The sequence below is a fragment of the Rhinolophus sinicus genome, chromosome 2 (assembly GCF_057876585.1).
Source record: "Rhinolophus sinicus isolate RSI-liver-muscle chromosome 2, RSI-T2T, whole genome shotgun sequence".
Lineage (NCBI taxonomy): Eukaryota > Metazoa > Chordata > Mammalia > Chiroptera > Rhinolophidae > Rhinolophus > Rhinolophus sinicus.
In genome coordinates this window covers 161,627,700-161,646,912 of record NC_142502.1, presented here as the reverse complement: position 1 = coordinate 161,646,912, position 19,213 = coordinate 161,627,700, and the positions used below count along the sequence as shown (strand labels likewise).

The 19,213-nt window shown below is 37.5% G+C and overlaps 1 protein-coding gene across 6 annotated transcripts in view; it reads left to right on the top strand.

Moving 5' to 3' along the window:
- Positions 1-19,213, top strand: part of MTA3 (metastasis associated 1 family member 3) — a 178,379-nt gene that overhangs the window by 118,501 nt on the left and 40,665 nt on the right. For all 6 annotated transcript variants that reach the window (XR_012496310.2, XM_088796193.1, XM_074331928.2 and 3 more), the window contains exon 9: positions 10,026-10,214. Coding sequence is in view for 5 of the 6 variants with exons in the window: in XM_088796193.1 (XP_088652319.1) it covers positions 10,026-10,214 (189 nt within the window). In the remaining variant the exon portion in view is untranslated. The remainder of the gene's footprint in view (positions 1-10,025; positions 10,215-19,213) is intronic.

Genomic DNA, 19,213 nt, shown 5'->3' with positions numbered 1-19,213 from the left:
TAGACATAATGGTAAAGTAACTTATGTAAAGACTAACATTTAATTAGTGACAGAATCCGAACTAGAACTTTAGGCTACCTGATGCTAAGTCTGATTCTGAGAAAGGTCAGGCTATGTTGATTTAGTAGGGAGGAGATTTTATCCTGGAACATCTCTAATTCCTATATTATGTCTGATCTTTTTAAAATGCATATCCGATTTTGCTGTCTCCTATCTTATTTCCTTTCAGTGGCTTTGAATTGTATTTAGGGTAAAAATCCAGATCCTTAAACCAGTCAACAAGACTGTAGAGTTTTGCCTGGCCTGTCTCTCCAGTCTCTTGCCCGTACACTCTCCTCTGTGTCCTCTGGGCTCCAGCAAGACTGTATCCTTCCTTTGGTTCCACAGTCTGCCTCCTGCCACAGGACCTTTGCACGCTCAGTTCCCTTTGCCTGGATACTCTCATAGCTCCACCTGGTCAACTATTAGTCTTTTTTCAAATTTTGTCTAGTCCATCAGTTTAGGGCAGGTTACTTTGTGATGTCCTCATGCAGATAACCAATCACGTTCCTCCGTGTGAGTTGTTTGTAATTAAACACCCGTTTTTGTGACTGTCTGATTAATGTCTATCTCCTTCCCATTCCCCACATGTTAACTTGTAACATCCATTAATATAGTGACTATATCTGTCTTTCCTCGTTGTTGAATCCCTAGCACCAAACATAGTTCCTGTCATATATTCGAGGTTTTCACTGAACAAATCAATCTCTATCTTGGGGACAGATTCTTTTTAAAGTAGGTCATTGGAGTGTATTATTTCTATTCCATTGTTTCAAACATTTTAATATTTTACTGAGTGCATCACTAAAAGTAATGTGTATTTGAATTCTAATTTCATTGTATTACCAGAGCTATACACACAAGAGTTACAGAAAGATTTAGATATTGGATACACTTGTTTAAAAATTGTAGTAAATTCCATCCCCACTCCTATAAGCAAGTCTCCTGCTAGATGTTCATTGTCTCAATAAAAGGCAAAAAAATAAAATAAAAAATCTCAATAACTATGCATTAGATGGAGGACATTTCAGTACACTGAAATACTATTAAACAAGATAATCCAAGATGAAAAAAAAATTGTAGTAAAATATACACAAGATAAAACTTACCATTTTAATCATTAGTAAATGTACTGTTCTGTTGCATTAAGTATTCACGTTGTTGTGCCACTGTCAACACTGAACTTTTTCATTTTCCCCAACTGAAACTCTGTACTATTTAAATAATAACTCCCCGTTCCCTAGCCCTTGGCAACCACAGTGTTCTACTTTTTTGTCTCCATGAATTTGACTGCTTTAAATACTTCATATAAGTGGAACAATACAATATTTATATTATTGATTGTCTAAAGGGGGTTTTGTCATGCCATTTTTACTGTCATTATAGATTATCAGGTTTGAATGTGGTCATTTAGCTGTGATTAACCATGCATTTCTACATGATTGTCACAAGAAAATCACTATATGATTTCTCCTTAAAACAAGCTAAAATTTTTACACTAAAAATTTTTCCTTCAAGAAAAACTTTAAAAAGACAACTTATTTTCCTGATAATAGAAAGTTGATTTAACCAATAATAATTTTATTCTTCAGATATTAACTCTTTGTAAAAGTGCTAGCCATTAATTCTGCACTTCATTCTCTTAATGACTCTGTTCAAATCACGCATTTCACTTAGGAGGTTGAGGGTACTGGCAATTTGAGGAGAGTTTGCAAATCACAGTCATTACATTGTTTAAACAAATTGTACTTAGCAGAATATATATGTCTTTTGGCTAACATTTTAGGCATCGACTTACACCAGAAAAGTAGTCTTTAAAATGAATATAAAATTGATAAAACGAGAATTCATATAATTTTTTAAAAGTCAATTTGCTTATGAGTAGTATCTATGTTTCCAAGGCTGTAAAATTAGATTAGCGCTAATGGACTACCACTGCAGTAAAAAATACAAAACATGAAATTTTCCTTCCTTCTCATATATCGTTAAGGCAATAATGTTCTACATTAGGCACACGTCTTTTTGTCTGATGCTCTATTATGGATAATAATTCTAAAATGATATTAAATGAGCTTAGAGACATTGCAAACTGTCCTAGGATAATTGTTTGTATGTGTTAAGGTCTATTTATCCACCTCTTTCTTTTAAATTTAAGCTTAGATTTTTTTTCTTTTTGTATATATAGCCTTTTACTTTACTTTTTCCCCCATGAATTTGATACCAATATAAGAAGCATCAGAAAATCACTGTAGATTTGAACTATGGGGAGATTGTTTTAACCTCTCTGTCTAGGGTTAATGGTGAAGAGATTTCTATTTACAAGTGTTACTGTGTTTCCCCGAAAATAAGACCTAGCCGGACAATCAGCTCTAATGCGTCTTTTGGAGCAAAAATTAATATAAGACCCGGTCTTATTTTACTATATTATAAGACCAGGTCTTATTTTACTATAATATAAGACCCGGTCTTATTTTACTATAAGACCAGGTCTTAGATAATATAAGACCAAGTCTTATATAAGTTTTTGCCCCAAAAGGCGCATTAGAGCTGATTGTCCGGCTAGGTCTTATTTTCGGGGAAACACAGTAATTAATGAAGGCTTGCAGTTATAGTTTCTTAAAACTTATCTTTGTGTTTCAACATAAAAAAAATAGTATTAAGACTTCCTATATTCCCTTCACCCAGATTCCCCTAATGTTAACATTTAGTACATTTCCTTTGTAATTCTCTCTCTATATATTATTATTTCTGAACAGTTTGAGAGTAAGTTTCAGAATGGATGTCCCATATTGCTAAATATTTGAGGAGGTATTTTCTAAAAGAATAAGGATATTGTCTTCTCTCACCACAGTATCATTGTCGGATGCAGGAAATGAGCATTGCTGTAGTACCATTATCTAATCTAGAGACTTCAGTCAGGTTTGCTAGTTGTCCCACTAATGTCCTTTATAACAAAAGAAAAAATTTTTTTTAATGGTTCAAGGTCTACTTGAGAATCACTTATTGTACCCATTGTAACTCTTTAATTTCCTTCAATTTTGAGCAGTTCTTTATTCTTTCTGTCTTGCATAACCATGGCATTTTGAAGAGTATAGGCTTTTTTTGGTTTGTTTTTGTTAAAGAATGTCCCTCAGTTTGGGTTGGTTATAAGTTTTTATTCCACTTAAATCCATTTGGGTCAATTATGTCAACCGAGGAGATGTTCCATTTTTTCCTAAGTTTTCAAATTTATCAACACAATTTTTTACCGTATTTTTTTGTTTGTTTGTTCATTTTGTTCTTTAGATTCCACATGTAAGATCATATGGTATTTGTCTTTCTCAGTCTAAACTTACTTCACTTAGCATAATACCCTCTAGGTCCATCCATGTTGGCGCAATGGTAAGATTTCATTCTTTTTTATGGCCAAGTAATATTTCATTGTATATATGTACCACACTTTCTTTATCCAGTTGTCTATTGATGAGCACTTGGGTTGCTTCCATATCTTGGCTATTGTAAATAATGCTGCAGTGAACATAGGGATACATATATCTTTTTAAATTATTGTTTTGGATTTCTTTGGATAAATACCCAGGAGTGGAATTGCTGGGTCATAAGCTAGTTCTGTTTTTAATTTTTTGAGGAACCTCCATACTGTTTTCCATAGTGGCTGCAACAATTTGCAATCCCTCCAGCAATGCACAAAGGTTCCCTTTTCTCCACAACCTTGCCAACACTTGTTGCTTTATTGATGATGGCCATTCTGATAGGAGTGAGGTAGTATCTCATTGTGGTTTTAATTTGCATTTCTCTGATGATTAGTGACATTGAGCATCTTTTCATACGTCTGTTGGCCATCTGTATGTCCTCTTTGGAGGAGTCTACTGAGTTCTGCCCATTTTTTCATTTGTTTTTTTTTTTTGTTTTTTTTTTTGGTTGAGTTGTATGAATTCTTTATAAATTTTGGATAACTCCTTATCAGATGTATCATTGGTGAATATCTTCTGCCATTCAGTAGGCTTTTTGTCTTGTTAGTGGTTTCCTTTGCTATGCAAAAACTTTTTAGTTTGATATAGTCCCATTTGTTTATTTTTTTTTCTTTTGTTTCCTTTGCCTGAGGAGACGAATCAGAAAAAATATTACTAAAAGCTATGTTACAGAGTTTACTGCCTATGTTTTCTTTTAGGAGTTTTATGGTTTGGTATCTTACATTTAAGTCTTTAATTCCTTTTGAGTTTATTCTTGATTATGCTGTAAGAAGGTAGTCCAGTTTCATTTTTTTGATATGTATTTGTTCAGTTTTCCCAGAACCGTTTATTGAATAGACTGTGTTTACTGTATATTCTTGCCTCCTTTGTCATCGATTAATTGACCATAAAGGTATGTGTTTATTTCTGGGCTCTCTTTTCTGTTCCATTGATCTATGTGTCTGTTTTTATGCCAGTACCATGCTGTTTTGATTACGATAGGCTTTTAGTATAGTTTGATGTCAGGTAGTGTGATACCTCCAATTTTGTTCTTCCTCAAGGTTGCCGTAGCCTTTAAGGTCTTTAGTGGTTCTGTATCAATTGTAAGATTATTTGTTCTAGTTGTGCGAAAATTGTATTTTGATATGGATTCCATTGACTCTATCAATTACTTTGGGCAATATGGACATTTTAATGATGTTAATTCTTCCTATCCATGAGCATGGTATATGCTTTCATTTATTTGTGTCTTCTTCAGTGTCTTACAGTTTTCTGAGTATAGATCTTTTATCTCCTTGGTTAAATTTATTCCTAAATTAATTTCTTTGATGAAATTGTAAATAGAATTGTTTTCTTAATTTCTCTTTCTGATAGTTCATTATTGGTGTATAAAAATGCAACTGATTTCTGAATATTAATTTTGTATCCTGCTACGTTAGTGAATTAATTTATCAGTTCTAATAGTTTTTTGGTGGAATCTTCTAGGGTTCTCTGTATAGTATTTTTAATTAGAAAAATTTTCTGTCTGTAGCTATAAATAATTTTTCATTCCTGTTGCTTTCTGTGTTGTTTGCCATTTTTTTTCTTGATAGTTTCATCATATTTTTTATTGTCCCAAAAAATGAGATTTTAATTGATTTTCTTTAGTGTATGTTTTTCTGTTTAACTTATTTCTGTCCTTTATTATTTTCTTATATGTTTCTTTGCATTTACTCTGATATTCCTATTCCAGCTTTTTAAGACCAATTTTTAGTCCATTAATTTTGTCTACTTACTAGTATTTAAGAATGTCCCTCTAATTACCACTTTGGTTGTTTCTCACATATTTCGATATGTAGTATGTTCATTATCATTTGGTTCTAATTATAATTACTTTATAATTTTGTATTTGATTTTGAGTTAATTTCCTTGGAAATGAGGTTCATAAATGTATCTAAATTGCCTTGGGGGTTGTGGTCAGAAAGCAGGTATGCTACCAATCCTTTTAATATGTTGTGATTAATTTCCTTTAGGGCCTGGAATATAATCTCCCTAGAATTTTGTTCCCCAGGCCTTACCCACTTTCATCTCAGCCTAGTAAAAAGGAAGCTTTCTGTTTGGGTCTATTCTCCCTTATAAAGTCTAGAAAATGCCTTCAAGGTAAAAGCTGGGGTCAGTGTGGAAGCTCACCTCTCCTGCTCTCTCTTGCTGAATTATCTCAGTCTCTCCTTGCCTGCGTTGGTTGTTCTTTAGTGTCTTCACACAGTCCACAGTCATGGTATACAAGTATATTTGCCTGGTTTGTGTCTGGAGTCACAGCCAGGGGTGAAGGACCCATAGTTCTATTCTGCTCATGGTGAGTTTGGAAATGACTTTCAGGGCCGAGGAGCTGCCCCTGTGCTCTCTTGTGATAATGATCAAAAGAATGAGTACACATAAGACTTGCTCAGGGTGTCTTATAGACTGATTTGAGTGAATAACAGTTAAGTCTTCACAAATGTAATGATGAATGAGGGATTTTGTTTTGAGTACTATGCATTGAAGCAAAAATTGGGAATGGATAGCATACTTCTCTTTCATATATAAGACATTTTGCCTTAATCATGGTTTGAGGTTTATTCATGCGAGCTTATATTCACCTTCTGCTTGGAAAAAGCCATATGGTCATTAATGTTCATTAATTTTTAAATAGATTTGATGTTCTGAATGCTGTAATTTGTGCTGGAGGTATACATATAAAGTTATTTGTAAAACTCTGAGCAAATCAATAGTATTGAATATATATGCGTATCAGTTAGCTGTTGTCAGAATAATGCTTCATGTTATAGGTTGGGTTCCTGGGAAACAGGCTCGAAGATGGAGATTTTCATGCAATAAATTTATTAGGGAGGACCCTTGGGATCAATACCTGTGGAAGAGAAGGGAAGGAAGCAGGATTGAACAGAGGGAGATGGTGGGCTGTAGTACAGTCTGAATGAAGGCCTCAGTTGACTCCATGGGATGCTCTGAAGAGTTGTCTCAAATCAGGGTGAAAGGCTGGGCCTTTACACTTCTGCATTATTGGATGCAGGCTGCCCCAGGAAGAAGGCATGGCCTTATGTGATGAATCTTTCTTAAATTAAGATTATTCCAAAGAGGAACAACAGCTGAGGGCTGTATGCTCACAGCACTTCCAGCAGTGGCTCAGTAAGTTCTTTATTCTCAAAGAGAAAAACACAGTATCCATTATACTGCTCAGAATTTCAGTGACTTATAACAGCAAGCATTAATTTCTTGTACAATCCTTTGCAGATTGTCTAGGATTTTGCTGAACTAGATTGGGCTGATTTAGTTCAGTAGAATCCTAGACACTCTGCAGGTTGTGTCCAGGTCTCCTTCGTGTGTATTTCATCTTCTGTTGACAAAAGTCAGTAGCCCAAGAGGGCAAGTTCAAATGCACAAACACATGTCAGGGCTCTGTTAAGTCATATATCTAAACATCCTATTGGCCAGTCAAGTCACATGTCTAGGCCCAGCATCAGTGGAGTGGAAGAATACCCTCCAATGGAGGTCCAGGGGAGGGAGGCAGGATTTGCTGAACAATAACCCAGCCTGCCATAGTGGGATTCTGCTTAATGAACAAAAAATGAGAATTCCACTGCCAAGATTTCATTGTCAGTCTTTCTCCTAAAATACTTCTGTTTGTCATCTCCATCTGTTATGAATGAGATAAAATGTGACAACAACTTCAGTGCTATTTGGCAAAGCGAACAGCTTGTGCTGAGTTCTTATGATTTTTAAAATTTAGATGTGAATGGATCTTGTGTGTATCTGTATAGCTATTGAAAAAAATGGTAACTTTGTAAGTATTTATCTGGAGGGAAGACTCAGTTTTTTTATGTTTAGTTTTTTAAATTCTTTTATCATATTTTAAATTGAGATATACATACAGTAAAGTATTACATTTTTACATATGTATACATTCGTGTAACCACCATCCGTTTCCAGATAAAGAACATTTTCCAAATACCGAAAAGGTTTCAAATGCCCCCCTGCAGTCAGTGGTCCCTTCTTCCAAAGTAATGACTATTCTGACTCTTCTTACCATCAGTTGTTATTCTTCTCAAAGTTTATATAAATGGAATCAGCCAGTGTGTTCTCTTACATCTAACTTTTCTAGTTTTTATTATCTTACTGATAAACCATAATCATTGGTTATCTGTGCCTTTCTTAGCTTATAGAAAGACTGTGACTCTTTATTGGCGGTTGTCTCTTCTGTTTGTAGAAAGAACCTTCAGTGTTTTACTTAAAGCTTTTTAGGGTAAGATTAGACTATAAAAAGTCCATTCAAGAGAAACTGCTAAGTATGTGTCAGAAAAATGGCATCAATACAGACTCCTAGCAAATAATGTGATCCTCTGGTTTCCTTTGTGAAGTTGGTCATTTATTTCAACCGAATTATTCCCTAGGAATTCCACAGTGCATGTACCTGATGGGATGTTTATTTTCTATACATATTATCACTGCACTCCTCTGAGCTATGGTATACATGTGGGTTTTGGAGGTTTCATAGCTCCTGGTCAGCTGTGAGTACAACCCATTCTCACCGTTTGATTTGTGGCACCATGCAAGAGCTAGTCTTCCCAAAGCAAATGCTTACTTCATTACTCAGTAATACAAACACATTCTGTAAAGAACAGACATTAAATCACTTGAGATTTTGGTCATAATCACTTACAAAAGCTAAGATATTACCCTGGTCTTTGAAGCCATAGTAGATAATAGCTCATCATCAATTTTAAAAGTGCCTGTATGAAAAGCATTTTCATTCATCCAACATGAACAAAAGACTGAAAATACATTCATACTTTGAGTGCTTGGTATAATATCAGCCGAGAAAAATTCATTTAGTTCTGTCACTTTTGGTTTCAGAGCACCTGTTAATTTATAAAAATTACGTCTACCTCCTATCAGCACAGTTAATGTATGTAATTATTGATTTTTGAATATTTAATCTTTTTAGTTTTGTTACCCATGGTAACAAAACTAAAATAATCATTTATGGAAATACATTATTAATTGAAGGGATCACTAAATGCTACTGAACTTCTCATTTTCATAGGTCAGATATTTAGAAACAATAATTACTTAGTTTCAGGGATGATATAAAAGTGTGTAACTGTGTATGTACCCGGCAGCTAAACTGCGGAGTCTGTCAAGTGAGAAGGTTGGCTAGAGAAGTGGAGTTTAATTCTGAAGTTTGCAGAGCACGAGCAAAGAATAAAGATTAATTCTACCATTTTTGTAACTCCTGGTGCAGAAGAGTGAGAAGAAAGTCACTTGAAAGTTGAAGTTGTTATTTGATGTTTGTGACACATAAAGGAAAAACCACACATGGTCAGTGGTCTTAGCTGTGATTATAACTAGGAAATTGATAGTGAGGTCTCTACTTGCTTTTACTTCGTGGAATCTAATTATGTATTTTAAGTGAGATGTGAACCCTTGTTAAAGCAGTTAGTTACTGTACCTAAACATGTCTACATGTCCTAATACCTGGCTTTAGCTCTGTCAACAAATTCATATTCTATACCTTTATTCAGTGTCTTGATGTAACTCAGTATAAATATGTATTTTAATGCATATATTTGCTAATTTTTTCTCTTTGCAGATTTTAGTTGATATTTGAGCTTGTTTTATGCTCTGTACAAATAGGGAACTGTCCACTGTCCCCACCAGATACTTAGGGATGACTCACAAACTAAATTTGTGAAAGACTTGTCACACAGATGTGACCCTTCCCCATTTGTGCAAAGTTTAATTAATATCAGAAGATTCTTTGTGTTAAAAAAATGTGCAAGACTTGACTTTCCTGTGTTAGAAAAGCCAACTTATATCATCCTAACCTATCTTTCCTCCTGTGAAATTATTCTTCAAATCATTCCCCTTTAAAAAATATAGGAAACTCCCACTTCTCTAGCTGTTTCAAGCAATCCTGTTCATCTCTTCTTGTTTTTAACATAATCTCAACCAAGTTACTCTTTTTAACATGAATAGATAACTTTTGTTTCTTAAACACTAATGTGTAATTTTGTTTTGTCTTACTATCATTCATAGTTTGTGTTTTCTTTCCTTTTCTCCTTAATAGTTCTTTCTCTTAATCCAACCTGATAATATTTTCTCACTCTCTGATACATAATCTATTTTTCCCTTGTCAAGGAAGGTTGTGCCAACCTTGTACCATAGCTGAAGTGACTTTAGCATTTTTAACAAAAAGGATGGTGAAACTTACTGGGTTCCCGGTTTAATGGCCAGAGGTCCTGGATCTTCATGGTTAGGTTGCTGTAACAAATGAATGCATGTTAAAAATACATACCTTAAAAAGCACAAGCCAACATTTTCTTAAATCAGTAAATGATTTTTTAAAATAAGTATTCAAATTTTTAAAAATTTTGTTAAAAAATAAATACTACCTAAGTGTATCATTGTTAACTAAGTACATAATTCATTTTGGTATTTCTGTTCTTAAATCGTGGAAGTTTGTATTTATGGCTGATCTTTTGTTTTATTTGTTTTCTTTAGTTTCATGCTATGGATACATTGTATAGACACAGCTATGACTTGAGCAGTGCAATTAGTGTCTTAGTGCCACTTGGAGGACCTGTTTTATGCAGAGATGAAATGGAAGAATGGTCAGCCTCTGAAGCTAGTTTATTTGAAGAGGCATTGGAAAAATATGGCAAAGACTTCAACGATATACGTCAAGACTTTGTAAGTAGACAATTGTGAATAAAATAAAAATGTTGAGGTGGGAATATTTTATTTGTTTTAGAAATCTGAGGGTGGCCGGTTCCCTCAGTGGGTTAGAGCGTGGTGCTGATAACACCCAGGTTGCTGGTTCAATCCTGCATGGGCCACTGTGAGCTGCGCCCTCCTTAAAAAAAAAAAAAAAAAAAAAAAATCTGGTAAACCTTGAAGTATTTATGTTAGCAAGTCTATGACTTAGTGATTTTTATCTGCTCTGCATAGAATGAAGACCAGTCTTATGGAGGGAGGAACTGATATTTGTTCTGGGAAGTAAGTGTGAGTAAGACCCAAGGTCAGGAGGCGCTGAGTTCTTGCAGTAAACCTTGGCAGTATGAACTCATCCGCTTCTCTGAGTTCCACGTTTAAAATACAGACAGCTTGTCTAACCATTTGCACTAAACGTGTCTGATCTCTGCTTTTTAAGCTTGTAGCCCTCCTTTAGACCTTTGATACTTTTCTAGTTGTCTGACTAATTGTTGAGCCTCGATTTGATGTGGGCCCTTAATACGGAAACAACCTGTTTCCTGATTTTGTTGAGTTGATTATCCATAATTTCTTATAGCTGAGTTTGCTTAAAACGATTACTTTGAATTCTTTTTCAGGTGAGTAGTAGATAATCCATTTCTTTGGATGGATTCATTTACTAGAAAATCACTGTGTTCCTTTCTTGCTGTCACGTTTCCTTAATTTTTCATGTTTCTCGTAGCCTTGAGTTGATGCCTGTATTTGATAGAGCAGTCACTTCTTCCATATTTTACAGACTGGGTTTAGAGGGGAAAGGCCTTTAGCAGCGGGTTGAGTGCACGGGCACAGGATGGTTGGGGTGAGATGGTTCCAGCTCCCAGGAAGGCCTGGCAGTGTAGTCTGTTTAGCTCCATCAGCTGAGGTCAGTGTTGGTCAAGATCGCAGGGGTCCTCCATGGCCAAGGCTGCAAGTGTCTGCAGTGGCAGCAGGGGCAGTTTTGGGTGGCAAAGGCTGCTGGGGACCTCCCGATCTTTTTTTTCTCCCATGGAGTGTGTTATGGCCATGGGGAACCCTCTTGGCAATGGGTCTCGCTTTGGAGTGCCCTTGCCATAACAGTGGTAACTGAGGCATTGGCATGCTTGGGTCAGCCGCAGAGCCAGGGGTAGGGCCTGTATGTGCAGAGAGTGACAGCAGTCTGGGGTCTGGGGTAGCGCCCGGCCTGCCATTTCAGTGGCTCTGGTGCCTGAGATGTGCATGTGTGTGGAGCAGCCAGAGCTGTGGGGTCCAGGGTGTGCGTGGAGTTGAAGGTAGGGGTTGGCAGCCCTGTTCCTGGGATGGTGGCACAACAGTGTCTCTGGGAGGGGCCCAGCAGCATCTCCCAGCGCAGCAGTGACAGTTGGTTACCTCAGTGGCAGAAGATGCTAGTTTCCTCTGCAGAGCAGGCTGCTGGGGTCCCTAGCAACAAACACACTGGAATCCTGGTCTTCTTCGTCCTCTCTCTTTTTTTTTTTTTTTTTTTTTAGATTTTTATTAAAATATAGCTAATATACAATATTATATTAGTTTCAGGTGTACACCATCGTTATTCAACACTTACATACCTAAAGAAGGGATCACCATGATAAGTCCAGCAACCATCTGACACTGTACCATGCGATCACAATATTATTGACTATATTCCCTATGCTGTACATTACATCCCCATGACTTGTTTTATACCTGAAAATGTTGACCTCTTATTCCCCTTCACCTTCCCCCACCTTTTTAATATTTCAATTACAGTTGACATTCAATATTTTATATTCATTTCAGGTGTACATCACAGTGGTTAGAGATTTATATAATTTAAGAAGTGGTCCCCTGACGAGTCCAGTACTCACTGGGCACTTTACATCCCCAAGACTATTTTGTAACTACCAACTTGTACTTCTTAATGCCTTCTTCACCTTTTCTGTCCTGCCTCCTAACCACCCTCACATCTATCACCCTGATAAATCAAGTACCCATCTGACACCATAGTTATTACCATATCGTTGACTGTATTCCTAGTACTATACCCTACATCCCCATAACTACTGTGTAATAATCAATTTGTACTTCTTAATCCCTTCCCCTTCTTCACCCACACTCTAACCCCCCTATCATCTGGCAACCACCAAAATGGGTCTATGAGTTTTTTTCTGTTTTGTTTATTTTGTACTGTAGATTCCACATATAAGTGAAATCACATTGCATCTGTCTTTCTCTGTCTGACACACTCCACTCAACACAGTACCCTCCAGGTCCATCCATCCTGCCACAGATGGCAAGAACCCATTCCCTTCCCTGGCTGAGCACCATTTCATCCGAGTCCTCTGCTCTGAAAGCTGCAGGGATTCTGTCATGGGGGCTGTTGAGGTCCTCGGTGGCAAAGGCTGCCAGCCTCCTCTGTAGAGCAGGCCACTGGGGCCCTCAGTGGCACCCACCTTGTGGCTTACACTGACACCCTCCACCCTTCTTTGTTCTCTCCATTTCCAGATTTCTCAGCTAAGCCGATCTCCACAGTGATCCTTTCTGAGCCGTTATTCATTATTTGCTACACAGTGTTGCTGTGGGTTCTTAATTTGACTCTTGCGCTATTTTCATTTGTCAATAGCTATCTGTTGGGTTTTATTTTTTTTGGGGGGAGGAGGAGACCAAGACTGGCATCTCCTATTCCTCTATCTTGCTGACATCTCTCTCCCTGTCCATTTCATCCTGTCTAGTTTGTTGTCATAAAGTTGTTCATAATAGTCTCCTATTTTCCTTTTAGGCCTGTCGGATGGATCTGTAGTGGTGACCCCTCTTACATTCCTGATAATGGCAATTTAGGTCTTCTCTCTTCTTTCCGCATCAGTCTGGCTTAGGGGTTGATCAGTTTTATTAATCTTTGCAAAGAACCAGCTTTTGGTTTGATTGACTCTCCTGTTTAATTAATTTCTGCTTTTATTTTTATTATTTCCTTCCTTCAGCTTGCTTTGGGTGAATGTGCTTTGTCTTTTCCTAGTGTCTTTTGTTTGTTTGTTTCTTTCTTATTTTTCAGTTGCAGTTGACATTCAATATTATATTAGTTTCAGGTATACAGCATAGTGGTTAGACATTTATATCACTTACAAAGTGATCCCCCCGATAAGCCTAGTACCCCCTTGACACCATTCATAGTTACTACAATATTACTGACTATATTCCCTATGCTGTACTTCCTAGTGTATTTTTACATTTCTTCTAATGCAGTTATTTATCGGTAGTATATATTTAGCTAACAATGATTTCAGCTTTGCCTGAAAAACTCTTTCCTGTTTTCTTTAAAAATATATCTTATTCTTTCTATAGTTCATTTTTTTCTCTTTCAATACTCTAAGTATATCTGTTTGGCTTATGTAAGTTCTGATGGGAATTTCCTGTGTATGTCAATGTTTCCTTTTCTTCATGTTCAGATTTTCTCTTTACTCTTGGTTTTGACCAGTATTACTACTACATTGTGCCTGGATGTGTTTTTCTTTGTAATCATTCTACTTGTAGTTCACTGCATTTCCCAGAGCTGAGATTTTCTTTTTGTATTAATTTGCCTTATTTGTATTGATTTATCTTCTAGTACACTAATAGTTTTCTCTGTTGTGTCCAGTATATTGATAAACTTGTTAAAGGAATTCTTCAAATACGGTAGCATATATTTTTCTAACATTTATATCTTATTCTTTTTTATGCTTTTTATCTGTTTAAATTCCCCATCTATTCATGTATGTTGTCCGCCATTTCATAGATCCTTTAGTACATTAGTCATTGTTATTTTAAAGTTCCTATCTGATATTTCTAACATTTGGGGCTGTACTGGGGTCTGTGTCTATTGCCTGATTTATTTTTTGAAAATGGGACGTTTCGTGCTTTTTTTAATGTCATAATTTTGGTTGGATGGGGAACATCTTGTGTAAACAACAACAGAGGCAGAGTTCGGTAGTATTTATATTCTGAAATGAGCATGCAGCTTCTCCTTCTAGGTCATCATTGTGAGGGATTGAGTCTGTCCATAGTTGGGCCACCTTTGGATTTTGTTAGTTACCTTCAGTGTACCACTATCTTGGAAGGCCGAAAATTTCCTGTACTTTCTTGACATTTTTGAGCCTCATAGGGCCCCAAAGGTTAATTGTAAATTGCCTAGTTCTTGCCAGATAATCCCCCTCACCCATTAGGAAAGGACCTCCACCTGACTAGTTCCCCTAAGACCTCACCCAGTCTGCAACCTAACAGGTTTCACTTCCCTGCCAGCCTGAAGAATTATTCAAGCAAGCCAGTCACACCCTCCATGGGAAGCTTCTTTAGGAGCCAGGGCACACTTAACCCTCTTTTCCACAAAGCCTCACTTCCATAACCCCTCCTGGCTCACTGTCCCCAAGTGCAACCCCCACATGACCCTGTATGGTATCCTCCTCCCCTAGGCTGTGAGCACATGACACTAATAAATTGCTGCCAGTCTCATCTGTTTTGGGTGTCGTGTGTTGTACGTTTGACCGTCTTGTACTGTTTTGAGGGGCAGATCCCTAACTGGGAGTGAATATGAGGTGCTCCGAACACCCGCAGACTTCCTTCATATGCTTCCCTGTGCTCCATGCGGAGCCTGGCATGCCCAGGCTTTTTTCAGTGTTTCTGTTCCAGCCTCAGCATGCCAGGTCCTACCGAGCCTCTCCGCATTGTTACCCTTCTGGTAGGAGCACGGGGTTGCTTGTACTGCCTGCGAGGTTCCTGGTGAGGGCACAGAGGGTTTCTGTTGTCCTGTGCTAGCCCCAGTCTGAGGCAGGCTTTCTGTGCCCGAGTCTCAGCACAGAGTCCTGCAGCAGTTCTGCTCTCCCTGCAGCTCCCGTGTGGCAGCCAGTCTCTGCCCTGGACTTCCCTTCATTGGCGGGGATTCATGGATGGGAGCAGGCTTCCTGCCCCTCTCCAGTGGCAGACGGCTTTTGCTTTGTGTGGAAGAAGGATCTCGGAGGCCAGCGGTTTTCTCGCCTGGTCCTCAGTGGCTGCTGACCAGCATTTTGTGCACACCCACATCACCATCAGTGGAGGTTTTCTTGGGTCTTTTGCCTTGTCCCAGTTCTTGCTGCTGAGCACCCGATGGAGGAGAGGGGTGTGTGGGTTCCCTCTGAGCTCTGCTTTATTTAGCTGCATCATACAACATTTGATAACGGTGTATTTTCATATTCATTCCTTCAAAGTAGTTTTCATTTTTCCTTTTGACTTCTTTTTTGACCCATGGATTATTTAGAAGTAAGTTCCACATATTTGGTGTTTCTTTCCATATATTTTTCTGTTAGTAAATTCTGATTTAATTCTGTTGTAATCAGAAAACATATTCTGTAAAAAAACACAAATTTTACATTTTTGGGATTTGATTGATTCTGACCCAGTATATGCTTCATTATGGTGAATGTTCCATGTGCTCTTGCAAAGAACAGATATTTTGCTGGTTAAATGGAATGTTCTATAAATGCTACTTAGGTCAAGTTTATTGATTGTGTTGTTCACGTCTTCTGAAGCCTTACTGATTTTCCGTCCACTTGTTCTATTACTTATTAATAGAGCAGTATTAAAGTCTCTAGCTATAATTCTGGATTTTTCTGTTATTTCTTTCAGTTGTAATTAGGTTTTTGCTTTAATTATGTTGAAAGTCTGTTATTAGGTACATACACATTTAGGATTGTTATGTTCTCGTGATAAATCGACCCTTTCATCTTTACGTCATGCCTCTTTATTCATGGTAATATTCTTTGGAGTGAAGTCTACTTTATCTCCTATTAATATAATTACTCCAGCTTTATTTCATTGTTTACATGGTATATCTTATTTCAATCCTTTTACTTTTATCTTATTTATGCCCAAAGTGGCTTTTTGTAGACAGAATACAGTTGGGTTTTTTAAAATAAACAACCTGACAGACTGCCTTTAGTTGTAGTGTTTAGATCACTTACCTTTAATACAATTGTCAATAATATAATTGTCAGTTTAAATCTAGCATCTTGGCATTAATTTTCCATTTGTCCCATTGTTTTTTGTTCTTTCCCCTTTTTTGATTAATTTTTTTATGGTTCCCGTTGTATCTCTAGTAACTTACTAATTAAACCTTTGTTTTGTTTGTTCAGCGGTTTACAATATGCATCTTTCATGTACCGCAGTCTACCTTCCAATCAGATACCACTTAGATCACATAGATGATAAGAGTCACGTAACAATATGCTTCCAGTTCCGACCTCCAATGACTGTGTTTTCGTTGTCATACAGTATATGGTTACTGTTCTTTGCTTTAGTCACTGATCTTTTAAAGAGTTAAAAAATGTCTTTTATTATAAATATATAAAATATATTTATATAAATAAATATATTTATTTCCTTATCGTTATTTCCTTTATTGAAAAGCGTGTTACCATTTCTGCCCCTCTTCATTTCTTTGTGTAGATTCAAATTTTTATCCCCACCAATGGGGGCTTTCTCAGGTTTCTCGCTCTGGCTCAGTTCTTCCTGATGGAGATCTGTGGATTCCCCTTGTCTTTAGAGCTTCCAGAGACGTTCAGCAGTGGTCCTAGCCCGCTGTTGACTTTTAATTATTTGGTAAATTTTTTGTTGTTTTCTTCTTACCTTCCTTTTTATTGGTCACCTGCATTTTTTTATGCTCTGCCAGAGTGAAAATAGTTTGTGAGTCCGGTGTGTCCTCAGAGTGACTTTGGAATTAGGTTGATTGTCTTGTAACCTTAGCTCTTGGATGGACTGAATAATTGTTAAGGTTTTATAGATCATCTGTTTTTCCCCCCTCATTTTTAGGCGTGGGAATGACATTCTCTTGTGGATTTCTACATCTTAAACAGAAGCAGGACCTGAAATATGAAAAGTAACCTGAGAAGTTCAAAGTGCTGAATAGCAAAGTCTTTCTTTCTTCTTCATGTGATCAAGTCCATTGCTATAGAAACTCCTTTCAGCAAAGGGTGTTTCGTAGCTGTTGTATCATTTAGGCTTCAGTTGCAGATAACAAAATTACAGGCGCTGCTTTGAACAGAATGGGATATAATTTTGGAAATTTAGATGCTTAAAATCATTGATAGGGTTAGTTGAAGTAGGTCCCAGACTGGTATTCAGAACAGTTTCACAGAAATGGCCTTATAAGTGCGTTCCCACCTCTGCCCCATATAGAAGCTGGGAAGATTCTTGGTGAATTTCTGCTCCAGGAGTGTACTACTTGAACCATGACCTTGGGATCTGGAAACTTTCAGCAGAGCTTTTGGCTCTGGAACAATTTTGTGCTTCCTTGCTCTGCTGCAGCAAAATGATGCCTTGTGTACCATCTTTTCTTAACCGTGCTTAATTCACTTCTGAATTTAGGTCTTATACACTTGATTGGAAGAAATAAATCACAAGGGAGTCTAGGAAATAAAATGTTTGGATTTCTAGCCTATGCGTTATAGGAGAGTGTACTAGAAGGAAGTTGGAAAGGATACTGAGCAAACCATAATTTGAGTGAGCTAATGTGAGGAGAAAGATGTGTATTACAAGGTGTTAGAAGGCTAACAGAACTTCAAGGAGTTTCCAGAGATCCAAGTTTAGATGCTTCACAGCCAGGACTTGTGAAGCCAAGAGCAATATCTAACCCCACAATGGCAACATTCTAGCAGAAACCCCATTACATCTGCTGCCTCTGCCACCAGTCTTGCTTAATTTCTGCTCCACCTTGACTGTCAATAAATGCCACATCTCGAGGGTCTGTTCTTCGAACACTTCTTACCAATTTTTGTATTAGCTAGAGTGCTTTTGATTATGGGTGAGAGGAACTCAACCATACCTAGTTTAGGATAAAGAATACACATATAGGTTATATTAGAGTTCTTAGTTGCTAACTACAGAATTCTCTATATCTAATATAAGCAGAAGGAATATAGGACATTAGTTTTTTTATAGAATCTGCGGGAAGACGAGAGAACCAGACTAGAATACTGCACTTGCAGGAACAGTGGGAACACCCATGCCCTCCGCTGCTCGGCATCCGTGAGGTCAAGCATCGATGGCAGGAAAGGTCAACACAGATGACCCAGAAGAATATATCTCAACCGTTGTTCTTGCCAAACTATCCAGTCTCCCTGCATGTAGCTTCATCTGGTGTTGCTCACTTCTGCATCTAAATGTCACTCAGGTGTCTGCTTGGCTCACCTGACCCAATGTCTGCACCCTTGTCCAAGGGTATGTAAGGAAAAGTTTAGAGCTTCAGGGAAGGCAAGCTAGGAGTGGGTTGGAAATGGGTTTGCAGTGTCTGCCACTACTCGCTTCTCTGGCTACTCAGCACCCATCCTTGCTTTCTGCATATGTTTCCTTTCTATACGTCAACTTTTAAACAGTAGTAATTATTCCTGAGTCAATAGAAAATGTGGTGCCATTTCTTCACATGGGGAGGTCCAAATTTAATGTCACAACATTAATCTCTGGTTGATGCTTATTCATCCTTTGGTTTTAGTCACAACTCCATCTTTATAGCTTCAGCATTGAATTATGAAGGTAAAACTACCACCAACAGACCTTGTAAAAAATAAAACGGGAATTGGGGGGCATAGCTATACCAAGCAGGAAAGAAATATAGATGGCTTCTTTACTCTTCCTTTTTTCTTTCCTAAAACTCATCCTGAGGCCTTTGTTGGCATCCAAAATTGAATTCCCCTATATCTCCTCCCTGCAGTACCTTTGATGACCATAGTTCTTAATCCAGTTGGGTGACCCAAACCTTCATTCCTGAGGGTTTTGAGCCCTGGGTCAGAAGCAGTGTTTTGTAGGAATAAGTCTTTCATAAGTCTGTGGGGTCGTATTGTTAGCCAATGCATCACAGGCAGAAAAGGCAAGTCATATTTAGAATAGTTGTCTGTTCAGTGAGAACAGATAGCTGCTATTCCAGGATGCCAAGAGTCTCATGTAACTGACATGTTACTAGGAATGGTGCCATGTTGGAGGCGCAGTGT